The sequence below is a fragment of the Oculina patagonica genome, chromosome 2, assembly GCF_052425735.1.
Source record: "Oculina patagonica isolate OP01 chromosome 2, crgOcupat, whole genome shotgun sequence".
NCBI classification, from domain to species: domain Eukaryota; kingdom Metazoa; phylum Cnidaria; class Anthozoa; order Scleractinia; family Oculinidae; genus Oculina; species Oculina patagonica.
In genome coordinates, this window is record NC_135759.1 from 37,371,328 (window position 1) to 37,397,217 (window position 25,890).

The following is a 25,890-nucleotide window of genomic DNA, read 5'->3' on the forward strand; positions in this document are numbered from 1 at the left end:
CTCACATTATTTTGAGCATTTATATTGTTTATTGTCTTCATTTTAAAAGTCAATATCGACCATGGCACATTGGAAAGGGTTTCTTCAACTGAGAAATTTATATTACTGTGGAAATCTACTTCAGTAAATCAACCCAAGAAAAAAATGAACGTACATAGTGTTATTATTATTTAAATTCAGAAATGACGCACTTTTGCTTGAATGAAACACAAATTTGCATTCTAAATTATGTCGTTAAGCGTTCAACCATGATGCAGTAAATACCTTACATTATTTTGAAAGTATTTATACTGTACAGTGTGTTCACTTAATTTCTAAAAGCAAAGACAATATCGACCTATTAACACACGGGAAAAGGTTGCTTCACAGTGTGGAAGTATACTGCAGATAAGGTAAGCGTAAACGAACAGTTTAAACTGTTTATATACGTGCACTGCTCAATGTGAACGCCACATGATGTTTATTTGTTCAAAGAGTAGATAACGCTATCCACCCGATAAATTACTATCCAGTGGATATATGTCGACAAAACTGACTCTGCTTTCCACTGGATATTGATTCCTATTATCCGTTGGATAGCGCTATCCATCGTTTGAACACCTGGGCCCTGGTGGACAGCTGACGTGGCTCAAATCGCTTCATCATTCTGTCCAAGAGTTTGCAAATTGCGCAGCAATAGCATCTTGTCTTTGTGGCATCGCCTTCGTCACGGAATGGCACAAATGTACGTATAAGTTAATTACACAGGGAGTTAAGGACCTCAAAGTGATCTGAGAATCATAAGTCCAATAAACAGGGGCTTTACGTGTTAAAACAACTAATTAATTAATATTCTATCCCTCGTGAAAGGAAAACAAACGAGGTTAAAGAGACCATTATTTAAAATAAAGGAAACAGGCGGACCATTACCCACCTTTCGTTATTAACAACAGCCTTTCTTGTACAAAGCATCGCTAAGATGCTGTTGAGTGCAAATTTAATTCAAAACTACTACTGATAAACTCAAACGTCACTAGCCCATATCAAAAACTGTCACCTTAAAGGTTGATTACAAATTCGTGAAAATTTAACCACTGAAACCATCATGAACCATTTCGGTACGTTTGTGAGACCAAGTAAGCTTTCTTGAAATATGAAATTAGTTTCCAACTGTGCCCTTTTGGACTAACAGAGCGCTTGAATTTTTAGCAGGTCAACAGACTGCCAGGCAAGCGCTTTTGAAAAAATTTCATCGCTGCAAAAAAGTTAGACATCAACATGACCTTCACAACTATGCTGTAACATCATGGAGACGGACGGAACTCGGGAATTTGATGGTAATTATGAAGAACAACTTCTTCGCAATATCATAATGCCATTTTAAGGCCTATAGCTAGCCCATTTCCCTTCTCCCCCAGCCTCAAAACCATATTGAACGAAAATAGAACTACTATGTGATCAAACGTATCATACTACAGGGTCTACCAGGGTTTTTGGGTATATAGTATACAGGGCGATTTTAAATTGGGTATACAGTATTTTACGCCAAAATTGGGCCTTTATGGGTATAAAGTATACTGCGTTTCCCCAAATTTCAGTATTTTCATTATTTTGAAGGGAAATTTTGGGTATACTAGGTAAATGTTTTTTAGGTATATTGGTATACCACTTATCCCCTTGGCCGACCCTGATACTATAACGAGTTAGTGGGGTGTCCACACATTTTGATATGACTGTTAATTGCACTTTTTTGGTGTAAACTTGGAGTTTTTTTAGATTGTGTCCTTCAGTAGATAAAATGGACACTGCATGAGTCGCAGGTCCATAATCAACATTCTGGCTCTTGTTGCATCGAATTCGTGACCAATTATCAAGTGTAAAGCGTTTTTAAAGTGAGGTAGAAGACAGTAGATAGTGCTTGTAAAAGCAAACGGAAAAGGAGGTGAGGATGCGTTGTCTAAAATTTTAAGCCCTGACCAAACGGCAACGAAAGTAGACGCAAGTTGTAAACTTGCGTCCACTTGGGTCTCCGTTTGGCCAGGACTTGCGTGCACTTACGTTGACTTGCGTTTACTTTGGTCGAGATCAAATTTGCACTTAAGTTAACGCAATTTTTTCACCATTTCGCCACCCATCGCAAGTCAACGCATTTTTTGCAGTTTACTTCAAATACTGAAATGCAACTCGTAGCATTTTAAATGACTTTTTGCAATGGGGGGAAACTTGCGAGTCCGTTTGGCCATCAAACGCAAGTCTGTACGCAAGTTGAACTTGCGTCCACATGTGTTACCGTTTAGCCAGTGCTTTACTCACAGAAATATTTAGAACGTCTCCAAATCAGTTTTCCTCGAAATGTTGTCTATATATGAGAACTTTTCATGACTATTTAAATTAATCACCATGCTTCACTTTCTCTCTAAACTAGGCGCCCCGACGTCCAACTCACAGTCTGCTAACTGGCAAGGCGTCTCTCCGGTCAGAAGTATGATGTCCAACTTGTACCCAACAACGCAGCAGCCTCAAAATCGCAGCACGACGATTACAACACAACCGAATGTAATATAAACTCAGCTTTTTGTTATTTTAACTTGTCAATTAGCGTTAACTCCAGGAGACTTCTGGGCGCGGAAACGCTGAATTAGTTCATGTGTAGTTTCTCTTGCCCCTTGCCCATTCTCGTCCCCATAGCCCTTTTCGTTTCTCTTAGCTGGCGGGGCCTATGCACGAGAAACGAAGGGCTTTGGAGACACACGATTTCCAGTCCTAGATTCTAAGACTTCCGGTCTTTATCTATGCAGTCATGATGTATGATAGAGTCATGGCGTTTTTTACTTCCGTTCAAAAATTCTTTGTTTCAAACGGCAATAAAAAAAATTCGAGTGCCAAGGCCCCGCCGTCTATGAGAAACGAAAAAAGGCTTTGGGGACGAGAATGGCCCCTTGCCATTCATTTCACTCATCCCAAACGTCTTTAGCGATCGAAACTAACTTTCTATTTGCTAAAAACCTGCACAATTTCTAGTCCAAAAAGTTGTGGGGTGCGTTTTAAAGAACGATACATGCAAACAAGGCTTCTGTAAAACCCCTTGAAATGTAAAAACAAATAAGTCAAATAAGCAGCAGAAATTTTGATAAACACTAAGTTTTAATAGGCATTAGATTTCACGACCTTTGTTTGGGTCGTTTGCGAAGAAGAAAATATCAATCTTGAAGGACCCAAGATTCCTATCTGCCTGTTTGCAGAATTTCACGATGGCAGAAAAACGTTTGAAAAAGGTAGGTCTGAGAAATTTTTGTTTTAAATGTATTTGTATTTTTTTTGTTTTAAAACTGTTTCGCAGGAGCTAATAGATGCGCTTAATCAAGATATGCCTCCCAACCATATCATGTTGGCGGTGCTAACCACTATATTTTGCATGTGTCCATGTGGAGTGATGTCGCTGTGCCATGCAGTGCAGGTACATTATCCTGTATAACAAACCTATGCAGTAAAGGGGCGTGCTTCAAAGACAACTCCGGGAAATCGTCTTTGAAATGTTCAAACCACTCGCTAGAAATTCATTATTCTATCCCCAAAATAATATTTTACATCTCAAAAGCTTTGCTTTGCGTTATTTTGATTGCACGATATTTTTCTACGTAGCAAATAGTGGAATAGCGAACAAAGTGATTACGTATTCGCTCTTAAAGGAGCTACTACGTGACGGTATTCTAAGTTATTTTTCCGATTACTTTCAAATTGAAGAAAATCCATAACAAATTCTGCGCGATTGGTCTAAACAAGTCACGTGATGCAATGTTCTCCATTCAATACCGAGGTGTTTCCTGATCCATTAATTTTTTCGGGTGTGCTATTGGTCTAAACATGTTACGTGAATCAGGATATCAGATGATATTCCCCAAATGCTTTTCGCCAGTCCTCAAACTTTTCGATTTACTTTCGCACGTTAAGTTTTCAACCCAAGTAAATTGTTAAATTGTATGAAACTGAACATTTTCAAGAGACTTTCAACAATTTAAACGCCAAAAGAATAACTTTGAGGTTAAAAAGCTTGGAGAAAAGGTCTCGCAAAATAAGCGGCCTTGTGTGAAAAAAAATTTAGTATAGTAAACGCAATAGCCTCCAACTGAAAATATGTGCTGATATTTTTCCTTGCACGTTATATAAATAAATGAAAATAGATAACGTTATTTAGTGTCAAAGTGTTTAGCACTGTTGTACCAATTGTAGACACTGTAAATAAATAAACAAATATTGCAAATCGAACATACACTTGTTACAAACCCCAACTGGCAGGAGGCAGTTCCTCAAAGATCAAGTTACTCACAATCGGCTAACTGTAGCCTCGTTTCTTTTAGGTAAACGGGGATTACATGCAAGGAAACACTGCAGGTGCTTACTATAACTCTCGACAGGCGTGGAGATGGGGCATTGCTTCCATATCAGTGGGCTGCTTGATTATAACAGTAGCGCTGTTTTATTACATGGTCCGGCTATCTGTTCGATTGTACTAAACAAGGTCACACTGTTACCACTCATAAACGGTGTCAACACCCGTAACTCACATATTTTCCTACTGACCAACTAAAGATGACGTCGCTGTGTCCCATGTACATAAACATCATGCAGAGTTGCAGTGTACTAATTTGTTGTTTTGTCAAGCGAGATTATAAACCGACCGACCACCAGTCCGATCGATCATAGATCATTGACCCCAAAGGGTCCGAGCGATCATAGATCCCGGCAAAGGAGCGCACCCTTAAAGAAACTTGGGTAAGGCGGGAGCGACTTCGAGCAAGTTTGCGCAATTGAATTTGAGGGGACGACGCGCAAAGAAGGTTCTGCAATCAGATTTTTCAGCATCAGACAAAAAGTCCAAGAGAACTTAGAACTTTGCAAGCAAGTTCTTCGCAGACATTGTACATCTGAATAGTCATCAACTAGCCAGACCCTGGCAACGGGCGCCCATTATACCATTATCCTTTCAAAAAGACATTATTTCAAAGCAAGACTACCGTTTTAGTTAGTGACCGTAGGGCAGTCTTGCTTACTGAAAGACTTTTGATAAATTCATTAAAAAAAATAATAATAAAAATACTTTAAAAATACTTTTTATTATTTTTTTTATTATATTATTATTTTTTATTACTCTGTTTACACATGTATATTATTTTCAATACCAAACTGTGAGCCGACAGATGTAAGAAGTATATTTTTGATGCTGTTATTATTACAGGCTAGAAATTCAGAAGTGAAAGAGTCCATATGAATATTTTATCATAAGCAGCAAGGAAGAGTACCCACGCAATAATAGTACGAAGGTAGCGAAGGTTTGAAAAGAATTTCGCGTAAACGAGGCTTGAGGGTGAATTTTGAGCTCTGATGTAATCATATCATAAGGCCTTAACAAAATGACTTCCAATGGTAATCTAATGCAAACGCTGCAATCAGATTGGCTGAGCTATTTTCTTTCAAAGCTATCAACCATTAGTGTGCAGTGTAATATTTTTTATCTTCTTTAAGTTTTTCTACGCCAGTTATACCGTATAAACGGCCAGAAAAACTGGAGGTCGTATAAAAATGACGACGTTTTATCGTTTTTCCGGTTGGATCATTCAATACTCGAAAGGACTAAGGACATTCACCGTTACACGACTTTAAAACGATGAGCGCGTGTACACAGCTTGCGCGTGATTTCGCTAAAGCGTGTAGTTTATTACTGCATCATGTTAGGTAAATAAATGGAAATCCTTAGTTGCAGGAAAATAAGTTAGAGTTACACTTAACAATTAGATTATTTGCCCTTGATTCCTACGAGGTAATAATTCAGGATTCGACCTTCGACCTCTTCAACTGTCACGTCATAGAAGTCAAGGGCGAATAATCCAAATTTTACTTTGTCCATGTTGAATTATTTTTACAGAAAAAAATAGCATATTATTTAATAAAACTGAATTTTATCCAGTGGTTTAATAATTTTACTATCTCCTCTCTTGAGAATATAATGTTACACTGTGATTGTTAACAAAAAGGGACTCTTTGCCCCATGCTGATGACAAACTGACTACAGTTACCAACTACACTGTTATCATTCATAAATTTTATTGATTCAAATATGCCGTTTTCTAAACCCTTTCACTCCCACATAGAACCACAAGCCACTTTCATGGTTCTAACTTTAAGCGTGTGGCCATTGAAAGAAAAAAAACATTGGGAAGAACTTAAAAACTGTCTTAACTAACGCAATTTTGGGAGTGACTTTGAGTATAAATATATTTGTGTATAAAGAAGACTTTCAGTGATTGTCCAGAGTAAACATGTTCATTTCAGATTTGCAAAATATTGCTTTATAAATGAATGTCTAGAAATTTTCCTTTCATTCAATCAAATTAAAAACCAAAAAACATTTGTTACACAGCCCAGACACCCTTCTTCTTTGAACTTACAGCAATAATCTGCCATAATTGTAGTTTAAAGCTGTTTTTTAATCATAGCAATAGATAAAACAACAAAATTAATTAATCTGTAGACGCATAAGTGCAAATAGAAATGCCAGGTCTCGTTTACAGTATACAATTTGCCTTCCTCTGACTTTGTTCTCCTGCTTCAAGCTTAAACATGCCTTTCGGCAGCAACTGTGTTGTAAAGACCCATAGCAACTGTCCCTCCAACCAGGCCCACCACAGCACCAGACACAGGTGAGGCCCCTAACAACAAGGACCCACCTGCACCTCCTAAGGCTCCGAGGAGGGAAGCTTGGTCCACTCGCACCTGGTTACGGTTATACCTGAGTGAAAATAACAGAAGGTTGCTTTTAGGATCTATTTCAGGATTTTTAAGATGAGGCACAGCCCCCGCCCCCCAATTAAAATCTACCCATGACGTTACAATAGCTCCTGTAATCAACAAATGATGAAATAGACATACTTATTTTTCAGATCACTGCATTTTAGTATTGACCTGATTCTGCATTTCTGTGGTGTATGTTAAAAATTATGTGAAATATTTTGGTACCTTAATCTGTATGCGCGATCAAACATTCCATCCTCATTTATGCCCTCGCCACTGGTAGCTTTGGCATAAGTCATAAGAGGACCCAGTGGAATCCCAATGATTGCTCCATTTCTTCCATAACGGAGTGCTGTTTCCTTGACAGCCAATAAAGTGCGAGGACCGACAGCAAGGCGAAAAACAGGAGCAATGACAACCATTCCCAGCAGAGCTCCAGCCTGAATAGTCTTGAAGGTAACATGGCTGTAGAGTTCCACTGCCGGGTGCTTTATTATTCGCATTTCATCATCTGAAAGCTTTTGACCCAGCATATTTCGCAACCAACCAAAGCTACTCATTTTGAGTTATACCACAGTTGTGACTAATAACACTAAAACAATACAAGAGCTGGCATTAAAACTTTAATAATAAACGGCATGCAGTGCATGCAGAAGCGATGACGTTTCACAAAAAATCTAACATAATTTTGAATTTGTCAAAACCTCAACGTAAATAAGCCGACACCTTATGCGTGATAAAGACTGTTATCCAATTGCAGTGTACATTTTTTAAACCTAAGAAGCAATTATGGTGATTGACTAAATAGCATAGTTAGGATCTGATGGAATTCAAATAAATACAGTAGTTATGAATTCACTGGCCAAGGATGCAAAGTTAATAATACATTTTCTTCGTAGATTTGCTCAATTGAACAACAGTAGATTGTGTTATATTGTAGTGTGTGACTTCCGATAAATGACACATGATACGCGGGAGCTAGCTTTTAAGCTGCGAGAAAGGTCAAACGGTCTCTTGCTCACAGTGGCCCTGTATTTTATAAGAATTTGGAATTTCTGTCTACTAAATCTAATAGATGCCATCATATAAAATTTAGTCTCTTTCGTTTATGCATTGTGGTGTTCCATTCTGACTGCACGGGAGTATTTTGCTTTTGAGTTCTATGCGGCGATTTCTATTCGATCGGGCGAAAACGACAAAAAGACATAAGGACAAAAGGACAAAAGGACAAAAAGATCCTGCCGGTCGGCTCCCTGCATAAAGCGATGACGTCATCAACTACACATCATCACTTAAAAAGGGAGCCTAATCTTTTATCTACAGAATGCACATTATTAGCAATTATTAATGCAGCAATGGGAAGGTCAATACGGGATGTGGCTCGAGTGAAGGAGAAGGGGTTGCTACCAGACCGCCCTATTCCCTCCCCCTCTCCCCCCCCTAAAAAACACAATATAAACCCACACAAAAAGTATGACAAAAGTCACGCAATGCTCAGTTTTCACAAGGCGACTTGATCTTATTACGCAGTTTTTATTAAGCCCTATCTTCTTGCCTTTTAATTTGTAAGCTAATAATATATATGATGTAAGGAAAGCTCTTCCTAGTTAGTGAGTACGTAGCAGAGAAATAGTATTGTATTCGCTGCGATCGTTTTGCATTAAGAATATTGATATGTTTACATAGCCCATTGACACAGCAGAAATCAAACAACAACAGTCCCTTTTCTACGAGTTGAATGCCTTGGTGTGGTACTGTAAAAAATCTACACTTTTGTATTCTTAATTGAGAAATAATTTTGGAGAAATATTTTGAAAAATAAGTTTAGCAGCTATGTTAGTTATACCAATGTATAAACTTTTATAAAACTCACGTACGTTCATTGTTGTTGTACGCGAGGTCTTGCATAAATATTTAAAAAAATAACTAAAGGTCATTCGTTATTCTATACCCATGGGCATTTATACTAGTGGTATCAACTGTTGTTTGTCGCTTACCTGTAGAAAATTTACTGTGCTTACCAACAGTTAGGCAGCAAAAATCTCCCGTAACATCAAGCATTCACTACGAAAACAAACAACTGAATGCTGAAGGAGTTGTCGTGACTCTGTGCACGAACAACGGCGACAAACCACGAACTAAGGATGGGCCGATACTCGTACCATATTTGATATATTTATTTTTCATTTTTTAAAATTTTTTTTTGAAAAATTTTTTTTTTTTTTTTGGCCGGTTTAAAAAAATTTTTTTTAATTTTTTTTTTTCTTAAAAAAAAAAAAAAAAAAAATTAAAAAAAAAGAAAAAAAAAAAAAAGCACGAACTGTGACTGGGTACTTACGGTCAGCGGTAAGTCAAATTTGGCGGGAACAGGTGCGGGCCGGTGCGGGCGTGCGCGCGGGTAAGCGCGCGGGCGGCCAAAGGTGCGGGCAACCAAGGTTCGGGCGAGATCGAGAGGTTGCAGGAGAAGGTTAAACTTTAGCAAGAACACTGTTGTTAGCGTATAGGGACGAATTCTGTAAAACTGTCTTTTTTTTTATTCCTTTCTCCATATTTTGTCTTTCTACTGGTTCGGAAAGCCATACGCGCGATTTTCATTTAAACGCTGCAAACCTGTTTCTTTTTTTTTTTTGGTGAGGCTTTGGAATATATTAATACCTATGATAAAAAAATACACCATAAAAACTACGTGAGGGATTTTTTATTCAATCGTTGTAAAGGCATCAAACTCGGTACGCCTTGTTCATAAAACTTGAATTGTCACACGCATGCATCGTCCATAGAATGATCTCTATATACGTATATCAAAGTTCGCTATATACATACCACTGGAATTGGTTGCTCTAAAACTGATTAACGCCAATCCAGGATAAAAAGTACAAGATTTTAAATTTCCGTTTTGTAATTCATTGCTAATGTTTTGTGTAGCCTGATAGTGAGAAAAGTCGAAACTGAAGGACTAAAAATATAAACAGAAAATTTCACTGAAAAATGAAAAAAAAAATATCAAACAACGCAGTAATCCTGTATTAGCGTAAGGCTTAGTAATGGCTTTAATCGTATCTATAACAAAATTCTCGATTTTGATTGGTTCTGCGCGCGCCTATTTGTCGCGTAGGGGTAATAGGGTTTTTTTTTTTTTTTTTTTTTTTTTTCGTTAAGAATCGGCGCGCGATCACGTGGGTGTCCAATTACAGGTATCCAATTTGAGCAACTTCAAATTGGATACCTGTAATTGGACACCTACGCCATCCGCGCGTCAATCACGCGCATTTGAATGGGTTTTTTCTTGCTGTTTTCTTACTTTTTGTGCAACCAGTTGAATTTACCTTTGACTTTTTCTTACAGTAAAAAGGTTCCTCAAAGACTTCCCAACCTCGAATTTTGTTATTGACACGATTAATTAGTAATTGGACCTCGTGTCGTACAATTCAGAGAGAAATCGTGCTCGTAACTTCAAATCGTCCTCGCGCTGCGCGCTCGGCCGATTTCGAAATTACTCGCCCGATTACTCCCTGAATTGTACTCCACTCTGTCCAATTACTATTACAAATTACGTAATCGAACAGCCGGGCCCGAAAACTCTGACATATTAATTACAAGTAGTTCCTTTTCAATAAATAAGATGGCGCTCTGGCATGTCTGTTCTACATAACAGATAGGTAGCAGCCCGTGCTCGTAACAAAAAAGACTGAGGAGCTATTCAGAAATATTTGCAAGAACATCGCTTGCAAACCATTGACCTTAATCAAATTTAATTTATACTAATCAGTCCCTTAACGATCTTACACCAAACCTGCACATGAAATGAATAAGTGAAGTGATGAATGTAATGAGAATTGTCTATCTAAACCGGTAGAGACAGTATAGTCAGCATTTACTGACCAAACTCGCCTAAGATGTCGCCGAAATTAACAGAAAACTTATAACGAGGTATGGGGTATTCTGTGACTAAGGTCCCATGAATCTGTAATTTTCTTTAACTTCAATCATTGTTTCTCCTTCTTCCTGACACGAAATTCTCGGCCTTGTCTCCCGAGTCCCTTTGGCTGATCAGTGGAGGCGAAGGCTCTGGAAACGAGTTTGGACGCTCTACCTTTCCATTCTTCTTCCAATCACCCCATACAAAAATATTAGTAAAACAAAGAGACTACTCATAGTTTAGCGGAAACTTTGCCATATGATGTTCTACTTGCTACTACTCATGATTTGATAAATGCCAAACTAAGATGCTCAGCCATCCATGACCATCCGTACTCAGTCGTATTGCAACACGATGGAGAAATTTCGACAGGTTGTGATAACTAGCCCTGACTGACTGGCTTGTATTTTATGACTGGCTTGTATTTTATACAGCAACCATATCAGGACCTCGTGTCCAGTCTTGTTTTATTCCAGGGATTTGAGTTTAACTCCTTATAGTTATGTGATCGCAGGAACGAGGTGAAAGAATATTAAATAAAAAGAAGCTCCAATAATTCCCAGCATTCCAAAGACAACTGCAGTTAGGCTCCAGTACTTGGCATGCTTCGCCCTCGACACCGCGCCTTCTCTGTTTCCATCATCGTAGGCTGAATCAACCTGTAAATACATCACTGTAGTGAATATTTTTAAAGAAGGTTTTTTAAGTCGATCTGTTTGAATTAACGGCACATATAAATAAGCGCGAGGAAAATCTTTGCGTTCGTTGAAGGGGCGCTGTCCAAAGTGGAGTGCCACGGAGCGACTGCCAAAACATCGCACTAACACACGGATTGGTAGCGCGAGCACCAACGAACTTTCACTTACTCTGATGAAGATGAACAGATGTCACCGAAAATTTAGACAAGAAAAAACAGATCGGCTTAAAAAACCTTCTTTAAATGTCTTCCACCGATCACAGTACTGGTTCCAGTATTTTCAGTAATATCAGTAAACATTTTATTTAATCAGAATTGGTTTTACTAAAAGTATAAGGATAGAAAATAAAATAAACAAGAAAAGGTGAAAATAAAACAGTTTAGTCGAAACTCAGTCGTGTGCAATTCCAGGAATAATCGGTTCTTCCATTGTTTTCTATTCGCTGTTAGCAGAAACTCAGCCGTGTTCTATTGGAAATCCGCAAAGAATCTGATTGGATCTCCAATCGTTTTCTTTTCGAAGACAGAACACAATCACGCGCACGTTGCCAAAAACGCTTTCAGACATTTTTTCTTGATTTTTCGCTTAAAATTACATAAAATTGTAGGATTTGGACTGCAATCCTTCAAAGTTTCTACTAAAACAATTAGACTACTCGCCCTCGTTTTCTATGAGCGATAGTCAACTCGGCTGCGCCTAGTTGACTATCGCTTATAGAAATCAGGCTCGCAGTCTAATTGTAAATATAAACTGAATTATTAAGTTGGTTCATATCAAGTTGAGTCATTTTATGTGAATTTTAATATAGTAAAAGAAAGAATTTTATTATATTTTTTTTTTGGTTTTTTTTTTTTTTTTTTATTTTTTTTTTTTTTTTTTTTTTTTTTTTTTTTTTTTTTTTTTTGGTTGGTTGTGTTGTATATTATGTAGGTGGGTTCTTCTCTCCTCTCTTCTTTTTTTACATTTTAATATTTTTTTTAAACTTCTCCATATGACCTCAGTTTTGTACAATCTGTATGTACTCTACGAGCACTGCTAGCTGACTGACAAAAGTGTCATGGCTTTCGAATTCTTCCCACCAGCCATTTGTACTTATCGTATACGTACTTGAGGAAAATATAAATTGTTAGCAAAGATCTACAGCGCTACTGCTACTGTTTTGGTTTTAGACTGGCTTTCGAAGGCAACTGGATAATAAATTCCATATATAGTCTTAAAGGACTGAGCTACGTCACGGAACACACATCTTCAAAAAAATTGCCAGTTTTTTCAAGTTTGTCATTCGTAATCCGTCTTAATCTTCGTCCGTAGAAACCATCCGTATTTATTTTCGGGGTTTTATTACTCCTTTGTTGTTTTTCTATGTTAGAAAACTATTATTTTGAGGTTTCCTTCAATTTAAAAGTAATCTGTAAGATGACTTAAAATATCGCGACACTGCTCCTTAAAGGATTGCTTTATACCTGAAGTGCACAAATGAATCCCACAGCACCCAAAGGTAAGCAGCAGCAGAGCATTGCAGTCAGTGCTAAGCACATGTGGTTGTCTGGCCGCGGTATAAGACGTGGAGGCGTTTGATGAAACGTTGAATAACGGGATTTTCTTCTAGGGTCGTCCTTTGTAAAAAGTAGAGACAGTAATATCAGTACAGAGTGAAATTGTTTTTAGAGAGCGTTGTTTCTGTTTTGTAGAAAATAAATTACAGTCGAACCCCTATTAAGCGGCCACTCATTAAGCGGCCACCCCCTAGTAAGCGGCCAGTTACTAAAGTCCCGAAAATGTTGTCAGTATAATAATGTAAATATAACCCCTTTTAAGCGGCCACCCCTATTATAAGCGGCCGCAGCCACCTTTATGACGTCCCGATGAGCGTTCTTCTATTGTTTTTACCTCTATTTAGGGGCCAATAAGAATGTAATATACGATATTTAAATTAATTTCCAACAAGCAGACCGTACGGCCGAAAATCATCAACATGTTTATTTCTCTTCCTGTGATTCCTTTCCAATGTATGAATTGTCCTTAATTGCTTCGACAAACCCCATTACAGCCAACCTCTATTAAGCGGCCAGTTGCCATTTCCCCGAGGGTGGCCGCTTAATAGGGGTTCAACGTACTTGCCACAAAGGTCTACAAAGTGAAAAAAATGTGTGATATGTCTATCCGTTCAAAAGATATAAAGTTTTAAAAATTGAATTTCCCGCCATTTTGTTACTAAAAATAGCCCCAAATGGCGGGAAATTTAAATTTCAAAACCTTATGTATGGAATGCATAGACATATTACAATTTTTTTCACTTTGTAGATCCATGTGGCAAGTCCTTAAAGAAATCTTTGTTTGTCTTATCTAGAAATAACTTTGCTTGTGAAAACGCCGTTTCACAGAGGTAGTATGTTGCACGCTCCGGGTAATGGGCTTCTGCCCACCGTGTAAATATCAAGCTGATTTGGTGATTTTTTATTTGATTTTTTTTTTCAGTTATTGACCACCCACACTTCTTTTGTCTTTCGCTCATACAGTGTGTTTGTTGTTCCTAACTGAAGTTGTTTTCTGGTGAGTAACTAATGATTTGGACCGACCATAGACGCCGATCAGACGCACTTTTGGCCGCGACGCACAGCAACAGGGAAAACAAATAATTTATGAATTAGGATCGGCACAGAAAAGTACGGCGTCAAAGGCGTCACAGGGCCGCGGGGAGAACGGGGAGCCGCGAATGCCGTTTTGATAGACGCCGATTTTCTTACTTAAAGGATTAGGTTCGGCTCATGAAGATCGGCGTCTGAACCGGGCCTAATACACCGACCTGCCCTGATGGTATAACTGTCACGTGAACTTGCCCATCTTCATCTGGTGGCCAAGCAAGTACATCTAGGTCTACTATGGAGCCTGGCAGAGGTGTTACCTGGCCTTCTTCCTCGTCGTCCTGTTCCGACGGAGTAAGTGACGACTGATTTATTTTGTCGACCTCTAATGTGGTTAGGTTTTGTTGTTTGACGTCTCCATTGCGTACGACTGTAATGAAAAATATATGAGATCAATTTAGCGGTATCACTTTTGCGGAAGAAAAGAAAATGAAACGAGATCGTGAGATATCTGGCTAGCACGATATAGCTTTTTAGAGTAAAGCCAGGGGGGAGAAATTAAAGTCGGCTCTTTTCTTTGAAGAAAAAGCAGTGCCTGGAAACGGTGCAAGTCTATGTCAATCAAGCCGTTGCTAAGAAAGAGGTCACCCAATGTTTTGTTTTCTCAGAAAGATTTAATTATTAATGACTGCATGCGTTTGAAATGCGAATAGCGGCAGTTTTTGCGTTTGATGTTTTGCGCCGCTGAGATGTTTTTTTTGCATTTTCAGCCAGATTTCTCACCTGACGTTTCATGTCACTGAGAATGTTTTGGCGGCGTGTATACTAGAGAACAAGCGAGATTTTGTCACGGTTGACATTTAACAACCAAAACATGGTAAATCATTTCAGAATCATCAATTACAGTAGTATAATTCGCAAGGCTTACTTTTGCCAGACTGGTCACCGTTATCACTGTTTGTTGTTTTCATGTCCGGCAAACTTCAAAGGAGCAAACAAAATGCAAATAGCTAATGTGTTTTGTGCACGGTCAAGACCAAAACATGCAAACCAAACAATGAACTTTGCAAAGCTATTCACCACGCCTTAAGCGACCATTCGATAACTACTGCGCACACTTGGTTGCCCGGCAGCGCTATGACCACTTTTTGAGTCGTGTAGCAAAGGAAGTTTCTTCCCCCCCCCCCCCCCCCCCACCCCCACCCCCCACGCCTGAGTGTTTCTACCTAAAACTTTTATTTGACTGTAACCCGGTGACAGATTACTTAGGTGAACGTGGAAGACAAGAGCAAGTTTAATTTGATCTTGGCAACAAGCTACTACTTGGAGAATATTTCACTGACATAAGACATATGGTCACACATGTTTCAAAAGAAATTTGTTTTTTGGTATATTTGTGGTTAGTGAACTGATATCGTTCAAACAATTTTGATTAGCAAATTTGAACACTGTAAACATTGCTGTGGGCATGCTAAGAAAATTCAGTCACATATAAGCTTATAGAAAACTGAATTGCTTGATTTCTCAGTTTCACATATGTAAACAAAATTTCTCAAATTTGACTTCAAACTATTTTTAGAAATTAAATTTTAAGGAAATTATTTAGTTGAGATCGATCGCGAGAGCTCTTACTTTTTCATACACTTTTTTTTGCCACGTTATTAACATGGCGGTTTTACCGTACAATAAATGATCTCTTTTTCGACGAAAAACAAGCCTAGCAATTTATTTTTGTTTGAAGCCATGTCAAGGCTTTCGCGAAAGGCTATGCCAAACATACATTCATTCTGATTTACTACATTTGTGAACCTCACAGAAAAAAAGCGAGGCGATTTTATAAATCGAGCTCCTTACCTCCATTCAGTTCCATCCCACTCATTTGATACACCAATCTCCCTCAGTTCTGAGCCAGTTCAGGACATAAATGATCCCTGAATATATAACAAATATGTATGTTTAAAAATAGTCACTTGAAGCCAGTGCAAAGACTCAGTGATAATCACACAAAAATTTATAGCCTGGACAGGATTCCGGAATTTTTGTAAATATACGTGTGAAATAGTTTCTTGTTGACTATCGCAGAATGCAAAACACATTTCACGTTCAATTCACTATTTACCTAGAATGTTCTCTGTCACTTGGTGAAAGATTGATATGTTCTTAAGGACATAATTGCACAGTAATAACAGTAATAACATGTGATAACTTTTTAGGGATTACATTAAGAAAAGTAAAATGTATGTAATATTGAGCCTCATTTCACAATGACCCGTCCATGATGATCCAGTGGCATTCATAAAAACAGTAGATAAACAATAGAGAAGATATAAAACTATAATGGATTGGGATGAATGTAAAATATTAATGATACATTGAGGTACTAAGGGAAAAATCCTTAACTGAATTACTGGAACCAAGAGAAGTATGAGATAGAACTAAGCTCGCGATTTTGAAGAATCGCTAAGATGAAATGATTTAGAGAAACCTTAATTTCACGTTTTTCGCCGGTTTAGCTAGCTTAACGATTTTAAATATAGCCCAAGCTACTACAAGCGGCATAGGTCCCCGTTGAAACAAATATGAGTGAAAATAAAAATACGACACAAAGCAGCGGTACACAGAGCCGTTTTTGCGATCTATTTAATTTTTCAAACAAACCTATAGCTCTTACCACTCGGAGCCGAATTTTTTATTATATGTTGTACTTAATTTTACAGCACGAAAAAAAGAAAAGCAGAAAAAATATGTAGTTAAAGGTCTGCAAATAGGAAAACACAGATAGTTCTATATTTTTGAAGCCGGTGATATATATACAACCTTTTTAATGCTAGCTGCATAGTGAAATTACAAAATCATAAAAAAAATGTAAAGCTTCCTAAACAAAAGCTAGAAAATCTGCCCGAAAATTTGCTGGAAATAAAATTTACCAAAGAAAAGTTAGTGTAGTATGTGAAAATTTCGAGAAATTCCCGTCGACTGACCACGTTCGCTCGTTTCCTCGGCAGCGCAAGTCGTTGTTTATAAACAAAACAATTAGTGACGTATGCTGTTCAACCGTTGTTGCCCGTATTGACTATTTGATACGCACAGTTGCCCTTTGAGTCAATATCACTATTATTTTTGAAGTTGGAATTGTCAACAATCTTATCTGAAGGATAGTGAATTCCATTGAAGTTAACTCAAGCAGTAGAAAGACAACTGAAAGAAAAGCTGGTCTTCGCCAGAAGTGACAACGGAAATAGCGTTTTCTGACGCTGGAAAAAGCACAACACACACAACGCAATGAGCTGGCATTGTATAAATATAGCTTTGATGCAAATTTGCAGTACCATGAAAAGTGTGTTTCATAGCAATTTCTAATTTTGACCCGCGTCTTGCTCTTTTGTCGACGGATCAACAATTCAAAATGAATAAGTAAGACCTTCCCAGACAGAATGAAAGCATCCAATTGCTTTGTTAAAACTGTCCTAACTTGTCGGGCCGAACAAAATCTCTACCTGAATCAACTGCAGCCACTGAATTTTTAATACCCTAATCCGTTTGTCGGCTTACAAGCTACTGTCTGTGTTGTATTCACTTCTCTTTGTGTTTGATTTGTTACACAGTGTGCGAGAGTTTCACGTGAAGACTATGGAAGGCTTTACTTACAGCGCAAAAAGGAGAACTTTAAACCAACAATTTCCGTAATCCAGCGGCTAGTCTTTAGACATTAGCAGGATTATCAGAGCCTTACAACTACAAAGAAATGTTCGCGTGACCAGCAATGAGGTAACGCTGTGAAGGTTGTAAAACATTACGGATATGCAAAAGTTCGTTAACGACTGGAGTACGGTACCTCGTGCTCATTTGTGGCGTTGCTCTGTGTTCCGGCTGAAATCATACAAAGTTTATTCAGTCAGCGTGTTAACCAGCTCTTTCCTCTTACTACAAACAGCTGTTTTCAACCGAGTCTCCATTATTGTGAGCAGTCGACGCCACAAGAATCATTATTATAATACGTTAATTACCATATAATTACCGTGTGACGTATACGTTTGTATATTAGCCCTCTAACTTATTAATCAGGTATTCAACCATTAAAAAAAATACGTGTTTCGTTTCATTTCTCAAAAATGGAAGCTATGAATGCTATCTGTACAATTTGAAAACTTTCTCTTGTTCAACAGAAACGGATAGATTGAAAATCTGTCTAACTTTTTGCATGGTTAAGGGTTATTAAGGAGTCACATACCGGACCAGATTTCACCTGCCAGCGTCTCCTAAGAAACGCGAACAACTGACACTAATGGTGACAAATTGATAGGACATTTTGCTGAAAGTAAAGAGCTAGAAGGCCTGATAAAACACACAACCAATAGGCTAACCCCGCAGAAGGAGCACTAAGGGATGACAGCAATCAATTTATGGTGATCATCTATGGTCATAATTATAAACCCTGATGAAGAGCACTGATTATTTTAAATCTTCATTTTCCTTATGCATATTTATTCAGTCTAATAAATTCCATCCCCTTCTCCCCCGTCACAAACCGCGTAAAAATCATCAATGATAAGAGATCAGTAACCGTTATATGAGTTGCCAGGATAATTCGGCGAGAATGCAACCTCGTTTAATTTCAGAGATCCTGGGATCAAGATTGGCGAATATGGCGCTACTTTGGAGAACCTTCTGAAGATTCAAGACGTGAAATTTAATAAGTCATTCCCAGTTTACTTTGGCCTCTTTTCCAAAATAAGGTTGTTATATGAAATTAAAATGTGTGAATAAACGAAGCAGCAGCGGCTTCTGGTTAGGGGCTAACCTGAGATCATGCCCTCCCTCCCTACTTACCACTCCCTCTCTCATCTTTGCAAGGCGGAAAAACGCCTGATCGCAGGTTAGTTAGGGGCCAACCATTTTACTTTTGAGGGGGGGGGGATGGGTGATTTTGAAAAAAAATACCGTAAAATTCCGGTTATAAGCCCCCCCGCTTATAAGCCCCCCCAGTTATAGGCCCATCTTCTTGAAAACAAAAAAATACATCCGATTATAAGCCCCCCCGGATATAAGCCCCCCTCTGCCGGATGACAGTAATAACCAGGGCTAAATGTTGCTTTATTATGCGTTTCTAACTTAAAAACGTATTTCGATCAACACTCCCATGGCTCTTTTAGAAACGTTTTTTTTCATTCCGCTTATAAGCCCTCCCGGATATAAGCCCCTCCGTTTATAAGCCCACCCAAAACACCTTACGAAGTTGTATAAGCCCAGGGCTTATAACCGGAATTCTACGATATCCTGCAAGCGCATGCATGCAAGAAAAAAATTCATGTACAGGGCAGTGGTCAAAAAAGAAAACTCATGCGTGTGTAGTGGGCTGGAAAAAATTTCTGCCTGGGTTGGCACATTCAATTTTCGATATCAGCAAACTGTTAAAAGTTTTTAGTATCTGGACTTAGGCGAGAGGGATTCATACCACAATAATGTGCCCCCCTCAGTTGGCTTTTTTGCCTGTGGTTACCGTTCTTGGTACAAGTTTTTTCTCAAATTCAAGTTCACGCCTGGTGTTGTGACCTGAAGAACAATGTTTTGAATGCAGTCTAAATCGAGGATGCCAGGATACATCTAGCGCTAGCTGCTGGAACATGAAGTAAACTTTATTATAAATATATATTTGAAGCTCTTTATTCTATTAACCAAAACTTTTTCGGACACTTTGGTGAAGGTTTTACACGGCCTTATGCGCCTACTGGCGAGATGAATATAATAATGATGATGGAGGTTTTACAGATACATTGGCGCGAAAATAACACAAATACTATCAAGCCGTTACGTATTTCAAGCCATGTCTTTCAAAGTGGCTTAATGATCTGCTACAAGATCTTCAAAATGATCATATGGTACTAGTTCCTCATTTACAGCTTCCACTATTTCCGCCATTCCAAAACCCTTCCTTGTCAAGTCGGGTTTATTTGTGTACTGAAAACAATTATACTGTAAACACGTAAAAATTTCAGACGGTTTTACTTCTGATTCAGTTTGAAAAAAAAAATCCTGCAAGCGCACGTGTGCAAGAAAAAAATTCCTGCACAAGACCATCGTCCCAAAAAAAATTCGCACATGTACAGTGGGTTGAAAAAATTTTTTACGCCCACACCAAATCACCCATCCCCCCCCCCCCTCAATAGTAAAATGGTTGAATTGGCCCCTTATATGACCCCTTTGTCACATGAAAGAACTTTTTTTAATTAGTGTCACCAATTAGTGTGTAAAACGCTAAAACGATTGACACTTAAATAAAGTTTACTACTACTACTACTACTACTACTACTACTACTACTACTACTACTACTACCACCACCACTACCACCACCACCACCACCACTACTACTACTACTACTACTACTACGTATTTTGCTTCTGCCCTTATTTTGTTACCGACTTGTCTGTGATGGATCAACCTCGTTCCCAGGGCCTTCTCCTACCGGGCGGTTTGATCCGAGCGAAGCGTCAATCACACGGGATCAGGGCCATTGCCGAGTTATCGACTTCCGTTATGCAGTTTAATGCTTGTTTTTCTCTAAAGCTGTTACCTTTACCAAAACCTTTAATTTTCAAAATGGGAAGATGAGGTATATTTAAATCAAATTTAAAGCACAATGGGGTAGATCATTATTAGTCACAACCTGAATGCATATGTGTATTTTAATACACATATGAGGAAATTTGGTTATTTCCTCAAGTCTGAGGCGAAAAATAGAAATAAGTTAAACTTTTAATTAACTTCTTCATAATGTGTTGTTTATTTTACGTATCAATTAAACATATTCGCTGACTTTAATTTTACAAGTTTAAGTAATTTAAAGGAAAAGCACATTTGGTAGAATCCGTAGTTTGCAGTTCAGGTAGAATCATTTGTGGTAATACCAAGGCACGTTGCATTCTTTTGATGTCCCGTATGTTTTGTACTTATATTCAGCAAGGCAGTCACCACCCAGTGAACCAAACAGATCAGCAGCGCTGTTATAATGCTTGTCCATGCCCCCTGTTCTCCATTCTTGTTTATATCTATCAGTCCAATAATATTGATGTATAAATATTTTGCAACCTTAGCGCGAATACTAAAGATAACTGAATACTAAAGAATATACTAAAGACAGCTAATGGTCTGTTGTCAATCTAGGACAGTTAAGTTTATTTTATTGGCTACGCCATGGTTTGCTATTCGCCGATAGTTATGAGAAATAATTATAGGAAGGTTAATGATAAACATTGACCTTAGGAGATTATGAATGGTGTGTTTGGGGAGCGGTGGGAGGGGGGAGGGGGTTGTACACTGATTCATGGAGGTATAAGTAGAGACGAAGTAAAATGTGAGATGCTAAATGAAGGACTAATCCCTCAAGAGAGCCAAATCAGTGATGACTGCAGCTGATACAGATACCTAGAAAACAAATATACCCTGGTTTATTTGCTATAAACCGAACGAACGAACGAATGCCTTTTTTCGGTCTATTCTTATCCAGTGTCACGACTCTCTTTCTCGCGCTTTACACTGGGAACCCGCGCCACACAGACAACCCACGCATATAATAAGAAACTGGTTTACCTGCTCGTTGTGATTCGAAGCGGTCTTTTGCGGGGAAATGTGCAGATGGGCTGTTCTTCATGGGGAGAAGTGAGTAGGAAACTGAACTCCAGGATGGCTTCTCGAACGCTAGCCTGTGTACAGCACAGGCTACTTGAACACTGAATTTCATCGTATCAATTTGATGGCTGTTTTCTTAGTTATAGCCATTCGAACGAAAAACTGTCGAAATCGAAAGAAAGTTCGAATGCTAGAAAACGCCTAGATTACCGATTGGATGGAAAAATTACAAAACTCAATTTTTTTAAGAAAATGTAGTACTGCTTGTACCTGGGCAAATTGTGCTTTATTGTGCTCATAGTTCTCCGTCTGAAAATTAAGCGGCTGATTTCTACTGAATTATATGTGACTGGCTTTAACTGGACCGGAAGTGATTTATTTTTGAGGTGATTAATCGCAAACCATGTAATTTTCTTTCGCGATTTTCACTGCTTCAGGTTTCTGAAAGTTTTGAGCACGCCGTATGCACCTTATGCACAGACAATCGGAAGTTGCAGTCCAGTTTTGATGCCCAGCCCCTCCAGAAATGCCGCAAGTACAACAAATGTAACGCCATAGAACGAAAGTAACGTTCTAGACCGGAAGTAACACCTGTTACCGTAATGATTCGATTTAGCGCCCGGGGCGCTTATTTACTTTTGGCACCTTAAGGGAGGGCGCTTATTCGAGACAGGGCGCTTATTCGGGACAGGGCGCTTATTTAATTTTTTGCGAAACAACCAAATGTTCAAAACAAAACTTTAATACATTTTAAAATAACTAGCAATAACATAAACTGTAACAGTAACAAATTGTTGAAAGTTCATTTACTTTTACAAGTATTATTCATTAGCAGTAAATGTATACATGTACGGTACGGTCAATGTTCATGAGTTAATCTTTTCGACGTCGACAACTTCAGTAGAGTCAGTTAGCCACAATAGGAGCGCTTTTAAGAATAGGGTTGCGTGTAAGAACGGGGGTGCTTATAAGAATGGGGGCGCTTATTGAAATAGGGGCGCCTATTAACAAAAACACATTCGAAGGGGGGCGCTTATTCGGAAGGGGGCGCTTATTGGAAGGAGGGCGCTTAATCGAATCATTACGGTACATTATCAGTGATAATCACATCGATCACGCAACGAATCACTGTGGCACTTATTAAAATCCTGATGCAACGCAATTTACATGAGAGCATTTTCGCAGTTCCGTCACTCAACAATCGCCGATTATTTTTAAAACATACGCCTAGATATAAAACACATGACCTTAAAGTCACAACCGAAAGTTACTACAAGGGATCGGTTTACGGCTTTGCATAAACAAAAGAATATTCGTCATTGTTTCACTTTGGGGCAGTTGCAATGCTCACGATTTGTAAAAAATTTAGAAACACTCAGGACGGAATCAAAAGTTCTCGTTGTAATCGATTGTAAATATTATGCATACCTGGAATCCAAAGAACAATGATTGGACTTTCAAGATGGAAATTTAGGTTCCATAAAACTAAAACCGAGTTATTCGACCGTTTGCCAAGCAACAGCAAAGAAAACAAAGAAGAACTATACTAGATAGGAACACTCTCTGAACTCACGTTTGTTGAGGCGACGCAGAAGGCATCTTAATGCTTGCAGTCGACGGTGTTCAAATTTAGCTCGATTTAGCAGGCATTCGGTCATAGAGAGCTGCCAGCAGCTTTAAATTAGGTTCGAATTACCTAGGCTCGCGCCGAATGCGTGGGCGATCGTGCCGGGTCAAGTGCCAGTCACTCTCCGATCCCAAGTGAGGGGAGAACAAGGAGCATCCTCGTACCCAGGGTCTTCGTTCCGTTTGACCAGCGGTCAGGAAACGAGCGTTTCTCGTTTCTTCAAGCCTGCGCAGAAGGAAGGGAGACTCGAGGGACCCTCCTCTTTCCGAGGTTCTTCATTCCCTTTGACCAGCAGTCAGGAGACTCGAGGTACCATTCTCGTACCTCGAGTCTTCGTCCCTTCTGCGCAGGCTTGAAGAAACGAGCGTTTCCTGACCGGTGGTCAAAGGGAACGAAGACCCTGGGTACAAGGATGCTCGAGGTACGAGATCGAAAATGAACAAAGAGAGGAAGAGGCGCATGGGGAGTAATGGGAAGGGGAAAAAGGTGGGAGCCTGAGGGCATGAGGCCTCGCTTCAATGTTTCAGCTTTAGCCTCTTTTTAGGATCTGGATGATGGTGCTGAAATCCCAGTAGTCGTTAAAATTCTTGGCTATTTCAGTCTCAGCTATCAGTAAAAAATCTCAGCTAATTTCTCAGCTACATCTGAGTATACTAGTTTTGCACGTCTCAGATCCCAGCTATCAGCCGTCATTTCTCAGCCGCAAGACAGTTAAAACTTTCATCATTTCGTAGCTATCACAGATCCAGACCCTCTTAAATATTTTAAACTAAAGAACGGTTAAGCGGAATAATGAGGAAAAATATGATGCTGGCCAGTTTTCAGATTTTTTTTGTCCGTGGAGTACATACAGTTTATATGGAATGTTTGAAAGTTAACAGATAAACATTGGGGCAGGAAAGGGACTACTATATGAAAGAGAAAGAGAAAGGGATTAGGGGTATCAATAAGGGATCATGGTATCGTTTGGGGTTGCACGTGACGAAATAAAGGCTCCGTCTTATTTTGTTTGCAGGCATGAAGAGATGTATCTTGTAGGGATAAAACACTGCTTTGGCCACGCCCAGATTGGTCCCTTTCAAATTCTCCGACGAGCATCCCCGTCCCTTTCATGCATATGACAGTGTCTCCCTCACCCGGCTGTGAACCCCTTTAAAAGATTATTTCATATGTCTGGCTTAAGTGTCTTGCTCAAGGTCATTCAGGTCGAATTGGAATTTGGAAATGTTAATTTTTCAAGAGAGCCAACAACAAACTCAACCCACTTATGGCACCGGGCCGGAATCGAACCCTGCCCGCATATTGGTCGGGTGGCGAGCGCTCTCCCCACTGCGCCATCCCCGCGCTCCCCAAAACGCTAGATCTAAAGAATTGGACAGACTTGACATTTTACCCAATGCATTTTAAAGAAAAAAATACGGGAAAGGAATTTTACCTTATTCGAGTGACAAAAGAAGCCGCATAAGCACCGCATTGTGACGCGTCGTGACTTCCACGGCAACGAAAATAATCGTCACAGTTCCTTGCTCTGGCCGCCTGCATGTCATTCAACGCCTTACTCATGTTTTTCACTGCACAGATAATCTGTTGAGGGGACCCACGGTACTTAGAGGCCTCGACTTTCATCCATTGCGGAACTGAGTTGGGCAACACTTCTAACCATTTGGGAAGCGCCCGCCGAGAAAGCAATTCGCTTCTTTTCTCCTCTTGGGTTTCGCGGTCAGGGATTCCTTGGCCGAGAGAGACTTGGGAGAGGATTAAAAACACAGTCAGCATGAAGACAGCAGTGCTAGGTATACCGAGCGCCTTTTGTGTCTTCATGATTCGTTCGCGAAGAGCTTTCAAAATTACAACAGTGAAGAGACAAAAACAAAGCTCACTAAGCTTAGTCTTTGAACTAAAGGAACTTATTGTCAAGGTCATCAATTTATACGCTTTAGGTTTTAAATTAATGATGAAAAGTTTCCTGTAACTCAAAACTCCGCGTTGTTCATTAAGGTTCATTAAATTCTACTTTGGCAAATAAATTAAGCTTTTAATAAAGGCTGATTGTCCAGGTTTTGGCCGTTAAGGATCGTTAAGTGTGCTAAATTAAGTCTTTAACGCTACACTGTTAAGAATATTTTCTTGGAATGTACTGATATATAACTTATCGCTTTCATTTTAGCGAGCCCTTTAAAGCGCAAAGTGCCTGTTAAATGCTTAAATATACCCAAACTAATTTAGCGAAGTGTTATGAAGCCAGATGTCTCTCATTCAAACTGTTTGTTAGCTCTCCGTTGCCCAATGTCAACCGTTGAAAAGAAGAACTACAATGAAAATGAAAATGTCTTAATTTTGAACAGATTGGAAAAAAAAATAAATATAAATATAAATACATAAATTTTACAGTGCTAGCTGAAGAATCGATCCCCACTTTTACTTCGGCTGCTATCGATCCCAGGCTATCGATTTATATCTGCCACGACAACTTGCCATAGCCTTGACTCGAAAAAATATCCATTTCCGGATCACCTGCTCTATAGCGGCCAGCTTTTTGCTGTAAATAAATTGTGATTGATCTACCCTAAAAAGACAATATTAATCTTCTTAATTGACGTTTTTTCTGGTATAACTTCCTTATACAGTGCTTATATTTCATTCCTCCTGAACTTTATTGTTGAAAG

General features: G+C 38.9%; 4 protein-coding genes across 7 annotated transcripts; 1 reads left to right on the forward strand and 3 right to left on the reverse strand.

Moving 5' to 3' along the window:
• Positions 1-269: 269 nt before the first annotated feature.
• Positions 270-4,576, forward strand: LOC144642059 (transmembrane protein 91-like). Of its 2 annotated transcripts, none has more exons than XM_078501056.1 (5): positions 270-392; positions 1,189-1,316; positions 2,405-2,535; positions 3,320-3,436; positions 4,338-4,576. In XM_078501056.1, exons 2-5 carry the CDS (start codon positions 1,286-1,288, stop codon positions 4,491-4,493), a joined length of 435 nt encoding a protein of 144 aa, XP_078357182.1. In that variant the 5' UTR covers positions 270-392; positions 1,189-1,285; the 3' UTR covers positions 4,494-4,576. The 2 variants fall into 2 exon arrangements, with proteins under 2 accessions (XP_078357182.1, XP_078357183.1); XM_078501057.1 differs by having other exon boundaries at positions 280-392; positions 1,192-1,316.
• A 965-nt stretch (positions 4,577-5,541) lies between these two features.
• LOC144644570 (uncharacterized) lies at positions 5,542-8,900 on the reverse strand. 2 transcript variants are annotated; one of them, XR_013569143.1, is made up of 4 exons: positions 8,766-8,900; positions 6,994-7,360; positions 6,209-6,766; positions 5,542-6,151 (listed from the first exon to the last, which is right to left on the reverse strand). XR_013569143.1 is itself a non-coding variant. In XM_078504087.1 (3 exons), exons 2-3 carry the CDS (start codon positions 7,326-7,328, stop codon positions 6,592-6,594), a joined length of 510 nt encoding a protein of 169 aa, XP_078360213.1. In that variant the 5' UTR covers positions 7,329-7,360; positions 8,766-8,900; the 3' UTR covers positions 5,542-6,591. The 2 variants fall into 2 exon arrangements, 1 of the variants encoding a protein (XP_078360213.1); XM_078504087.1 differs by having other exon boundaries at positions 5,542-6,766.
• A 1,475-nt stretch (positions 8,901-10,375) lies between these two features.
• Positions 10,376-23,251, reverse strand: LOC144644582 (uncharacterized). 2 transcript variants are annotated; one of them, XM_078504105.1, is made up of 5 exons: positions 23,171-23,251; positions 15,825-15,901; positions 14,192-14,400; positions 12,849-13,001; positions 10,376-11,346 (listed from the first exon to the last, which is right to left on the reverse strand). In XM_078504105.1, the coding sequence occupies exons 2-5, from the start codon at positions 15,847-15,849 to the stop codon at positions 11,188-11,190; spliced, it is 546 nt and encodes a 181-aa protein (XP_078360231.1). In that variant the 5' UTR covers positions 15,850-15,901; positions 23,171-23,251; the 3' UTR covers positions 10,376-11,187. The 2 variants fall into 2 exon arrangements, with proteins under 2 accessions (XP_078360231.1, XP_078360230.1); XM_078504104.1 differs by lacking the exon at positions 23,171-23,251 and adding an exon at positions 17,806-17,946.
• On the reverse strand, positions 20,768-25,107 carry LOC144644583 (uncharacterized). Its single transcript, XM_078504106.1, has 2 exons — positions 24,660-25,107; positions 20,768-21,017 (listed from the first exon to the last, which is right to left on the reverse strand). The coding sequence occupies exons 1-2, from the start codon at positions 25,043-25,045 to the stop codon at positions 20,861-20,863; spliced, it is 543 nt and encodes a 180-aa protein (XP_078360232.1). The 5' UTR covers positions 25,046-25,107; the 3' UTR covers positions 20,768-20,860.
• Positions 25,108-25,890: the final 783 nt, after the last annotated feature.

Coding starts and splice junctions, on each gene's coding strand:
- LOC144642059 (XM_078501056.1), top strand. CDS start 1,286: ATGGAGACGGACGGAACTCGGGAATTTGATG. Junction 1,317..2,404: donor CGGAACTCGGGAATTTGATG/GTAATTATGAAG, acceptor TCTCTAAACTAG/GCGCCCCGACGTCCAACTCA. Junction 3,437..4,337: donor CGCTGTGCCATGCAGTGCAG/GTACATTATCCT, acceptor CGTTTCTTTTAG/GTAAACGGGGATTACATGCA.
- LOC144644570 (XM_078504087.1), bottom strand. CDS start 7,328: ATGAGTAGCTTTGGTTGGTTGCGAAATATGCTGGGTCAAAAGCTTTCA. Junction 6,767..6,993: donor GATCGCGCATACAGATTAAG/GTACCAAAATAT, acceptor ATTTTCACTCAG/GTATAACCGTAACCAGGTGC.
- LOC144644582 (XM_078504105.1), bottom strand. CDS start 15,849: ATGAGTGGGATGGAACTGAATGGAG. Junction 13,002..14,191: donor CAGTTATACCATCAGGGCAG/GTCGGTGTATTA, acceptor CTTTTTACAAAG/GACGACCCTAGAAGAAAATC. Junction 11,347..12,848: donor GATTCATTTGTGCACTTCAG/GTATAAAGCAAT, acceptor ATGTATTTACAG/GTTGATTCAGCCTACGATGA.
- LOC144644583 (XM_078504106.1), bottom strand. CDS start 25,045: ATGAAGACACAAAAGGCGCTCGGTATACCTAGCACTGCTGTCTTCATG. Junction 21,018..24,659: donor TCTTTTGTCACTCGAATAAG/GTAAAATTCCTT, acceptor TTGGACTGATAG/ATATAAACAAGAATGGAGAA.